Source organism: Notechis scutatus, chromosome 5, assembly GCF_049901735.1.
Source record: "Notechis scutatus isolate UNSWTSFEM ecotype Mainland chromosome 5, rNotScu1.2, whole genome shotgun sequence".
In the NCBI taxonomy this organism is placed as follows: Eukaryota; Metazoa; Chordata; class Lepidosauria; order Squamata; family Elapidae; genus Notechis; species Notechis scutatus.
This window is the reverse complement of record NC_142013.1, coordinates 55240669-55244852: the sequence shown is the minus strand read 5'-3', so window position 1 is coordinate 55244852 and position 4184 is coordinate 55240669. Positions and strand designations below refer to the sequence as shown.

General features: G+C 50.2%; 1 protein-coding gene across 1 annotated transcript in view; it reads left to right on the top strand.

Moving 5' to 3' along the window:
• The first annotated feature begins 2879 nt into the window (after positions 1 to 2879).
• The window catches only part of C2CD2 (C2 calcium dependent domain containing 2), a 41696-nt gene continuing 40391 nt past the window's right edge, over positions 2880 to 4184 (top strand). Inside the window, exon 1 of the mRNA XM_026674001.2 lies at positions 2880 to 3986. Coding sequence (XP_026529786.2) covers positions 3702 to 3986 — 285 coding nt within the window. The 5' untranslated portion in view covers positions 2880 to 3701. The remainder of the gene's footprint in view (positions 3987 to 4184) is intronic.

The following is a 4184-nucleotide window of genomic DNA, read 5'->3' as shown; positions in this document are numbered from 1 at the left end:
TATTCCACTTTTCAGCATATACTTTGGCACAGCAGAGCATCAGTGTTGTATCTTCTTTGTTTTCGAGAATCCTACTGTGGATGATGGAGAAAAATCTGTTTTGCCTTCTCACTAATGTGTATTTTTACTGGCAATGTCCATTATGGCAGTCATTTTGTGAACATACATACCTTCATTCATTGGAATTGTCCATCTAGGCCAGGGGTGTCAAACTCACGTCATCATGTCGGCGTCACGTGATGTATTGGGACTTTTCCCCCCTCCTCTAAACTGGGTGTGGGCGTGGCCAGCGCATGATGCGTCTGTCCCGTGGGCCAGGAGTTTGACAGCCCTGATCTAGGCTTTCATAAAACTTAGGCACACGGAATCTATTTTACCCCTAGATTGGGACCACAATTTTCATTGCTAAACTCATGGATCCATTCCTTCTAGGAGCCATTAGCCTTTATGAATGTTATACTGAATTTATTTTAAAACTGGAGTGTTTACTTCTGTTGCATTAGTATGGCTCCAGTAAAGTGGACACAAATGCTAATGTGCCAGCAGATAGCACATGTAGTGGCCTTAAAATTCCCTACGCTACCTTTTTATTTAAAAAGAATTAATCAGAAAGGTGGGGAGTTGGCAAGTTACAAAGCAAAATCTTTGTTTCTGAACCCCAAACAAATTTTATAAGCTTTCTTAGAAAATAAAATGGATGGGTAGCTTCCCTGTTTGATGAAAACTGAAGGATCTGTTTTGTTTAGAGCTGAGAAAAATCAAGCAGAGACAAGGCAATAACAGAGTGAGGTAGGGCTTGGCAGGGGGCTTTAGTGAAGTGACTTTGAAAAGTACAGATTTTTGTCATGGGAATAGCAATTCTTTGATATGCTGAAAAAATGTGTATTTCCAAAACAATGAATAAAGTGATATTAAACCTAACAAGTGAAAAAAAAAAAAAATGCTCCTGAGGAAATGTTAGGGTCTATAGAGCATAAAAGGAACATAACACGAAGGGCAGGAAATTTTTGCATTAATTCTGGAGAGGTACTGGTGATTTCCCCCCCATTGGTACATAATGCTGGATTGATAGGAAAACACAGAAGTAAATCTACTGCCTTGAAACGTCCTGCAATTAAAACTGTGAGATGTTGCTGAGGCACAATAAAGCTCAGCTCGAAGATGGCTTGCTTAAGACTTGATGATGTGTCCTCACACCAGTGCCTTCATATGAGGACCAGTCTGCCGCTAAAGCAAACACAGGCTGAATCAAAGCGATCCCGAAGTGGTTTCCATGAAAAATCAATTCAAGTTCTCCTTTGGATCACCCTCTGGATTCACAGAGAGGGGAGTGAAGGACCATCCCCTCCCATTTTGCCACTCTCTATGGTCATTTCTCTTTTGGCTGCTGGAGACAGCATTGCCTTGTGGAAATCAAGTTGTTCTGTTCTCTTTTTGGCTCCACCGAATGCCAACATTGTGGAAAGTATTCCATGAAGTCAATGTTCTTACCAGCCACTTCCGGGGCATCTGCAGGGGGAGGGGAGAATGGGGATGAAAGCAAGGGTGGGATTCTACCAGTTCGCACCTATTAGCTAGAACAGGTTGTTAACATTCTAAGCAGTTCAGAGAACGGGTTGTTAGAAGAAATTATTGGCCTAATCCTGTAAGGAAGGCAGGAAGGAAACATTCTGGTGTTGCTTACAGAAACTGCCTCTCCGTTAACCCTTATTCCATTCTTGGCAGGACTAGACTTCCTGTCTCAGGAATTTCTCTGGAGTTTTTTTTCCCTTCCTTTGCTGGTACTTTGCTTGTGTGGAGTGACCATTTAAAGTTACAATGGCACTGAAAAAAGTGACTTATGACCATTTTTCACACCACGACTGTTGCAGCATCCCCACAGTCATGAGAGGCCAGGCGAGGAGATGCGTGCCTCAATGTGAGTGATATTGAGTTGGCCACACCCAGCCAATAACATAACCACCAAGCCATGTCCACCCAGTCACATGACCACCAAGCCATGTTCACCACCTAACCCATGCCCACAGAACCGGTTGTTAAAAATTTTGAATCCCACCCCTGGATGAAAGCCCAATAAAGCGGTGTCACAGCTTTTCAACTCAAACGCTGCCCCTTTTCCATCTTGCGATCCTGCACATACAGTATGCAAAAGGGGCCATTCTTATAAAAGCAGCAGAGTCCTTCAGATGCCTCTGCCTGTCTTTCGCCAAGATCTCAGCCTTTACTTCCACCAGTGCTGAAGAGAACTGCTGCTGCCTCCCAGCATCATGGGAGTAGCAGTGGTGATCCCAAGCAAGCGTGGGTGGGTGGGGGAGCAACAGGGACTTTTCCTTTTGCTTTGCAGTTGCAACCCTACCCTCCTATGTGGGCACAATTTGGTTGGCCTCGTTTTTGAGACATAACAGAGGGATAGCTGTCATCCAGTGGAAGGCAGGAAAGCCCCAAGCCAAGGGTCTGCCCTTTGTTTCCAGTGCAGAGATTGCACTCAGCACCTGAAAGGGGCTCTAGGATTCAGGCACACGCCTCGGAGCTGTGCAAGAGAGTGCATAGATTAGAGCATAGATTCTATTCACTGCTAGAATCTAATCAGAGATGCTTTGCCGATTCTAGTCCAATGACCTGCTCCAGCAGGGTTAGAAGGGAGTGTGTCACGTGTATGTGTGTGCATGGCTGTCAAAACTCCAAAAACAGGTCAAGTAGCTCTGGGGAGGCCAGTCATAAATTAGAACACTTGCTAAACAACCAGCCATTAAGTGAGGGCCACTTGTTTGCCAGTCACCTGGCCACGCCCACCCAGTCACATGACCACCAAACCACACCTATCCGGTCATGTGACCAGCAAGCCACGCCAGCCAGTCACATGACCAGCAAGCCAAACCCTCAAACTAGGCCACACCCACAGAAATTTGAATCTCACCCCTGGGTGGGGGGCACCGAGGGTGAGTTTGTAGCACCAAGGGGGCGGTGGACCGAAAAAATTTGGGAACCACTGGCATAGAATAACAGTTGGAAGGGACCTTGGGAGTCTTCTAGTCGGTGATTTCCACAAGGCTCCTAGCCCCTTCAGATAAATGGTTGTCCAGTCTCTTTTTGAAAGCCCCCGGTGATTGGGATAAGCCTCCAGCGAAGCCTTGTCTCCCCGTCGCCGGCGGCATAAGCTTCAGGGCCTGAAGAGCCGAAAAGAGGACGCCGCGCCAAGAGCAGGACGTAGCTTGGGAGCGGGAGAAATCCTCGCCTGGCTCCTCGGGAAGAAGGGGGCGCGAGCTGGGTCGCCTCCGCTTTTCCTTTCTAGCTTGGGAATGTTTTCCTTTGGTGACCCGCTTGGCCGCTCCTCCTCCCGGCCGGCGCTCGCGGGCAGCTGTGCCGCCGCGCCTCAGTCCAGTGAAAAGCTCAGCTGCGCGCGGGGCCGCCGCTCCCGTGACGTTGCGGCTCCCAACTCGCCGCATCTTGCTGGCTGCGCCTCCGACCTCTCAAGCGCGCCCATTTGGCCGAGGCGGAAGGCGAACCCCTGGACCGAGCCCTTCTCGTCACCTTTCGCTCCGAGCCGCGGCTCTGGACTTTTGGCCGAGGAGAGGCTTCCCCGAGGGACCGGAGGGAAGGACGCATGCCCGGAGTTTGCCGCGGAGGGCAGGCGCCTTGCCATGAGAAGAGCTTCCCTGCTCTTGAGAGGAAGCGAGGCGGCCCGGTGAATATGGTCAGTCATGTCGTGGCTGGCTTGCTGGCTGGATGAGCTCCAGCGCTTCTCGCTGCTCTCCTTGTTTACAGCCGCTTTGGCCGTCCTGAGCGTCTACCTGGTGCAATATGGCCTGAGCCTCCTGCGGCAAGGCGGTGGGAAGCCGCCTCCTCCCCGTCCGTCGCGCCCGGGACTCCTGCCAGAGGACGAGGGGGGCTCCCTTTTCACCTGGCTGCTGTCCCTCAACAGCTGGAGGAGCGAATGGCACAAAGCTTGGATCGCAGCGCTGAACAAGGAAGCCGGATTGCGGGAGGTGAGGGAATGCCCGGCCCGGCCCCAGCGGGTCCAGCTCCTTTTTCTTTGAACGAGACGTCCGTGAGCTCCAGTTAACTTCGCTACTTACTTTTAGCCAGGAGTTTTTCGCATCAGATATAACTAAGCCACGGAGGGAAAGCTAGAAGACAAAGCTCAAGCAGTGCCTTAGTGATGATCGTGGTACTGGGGAGCTTCT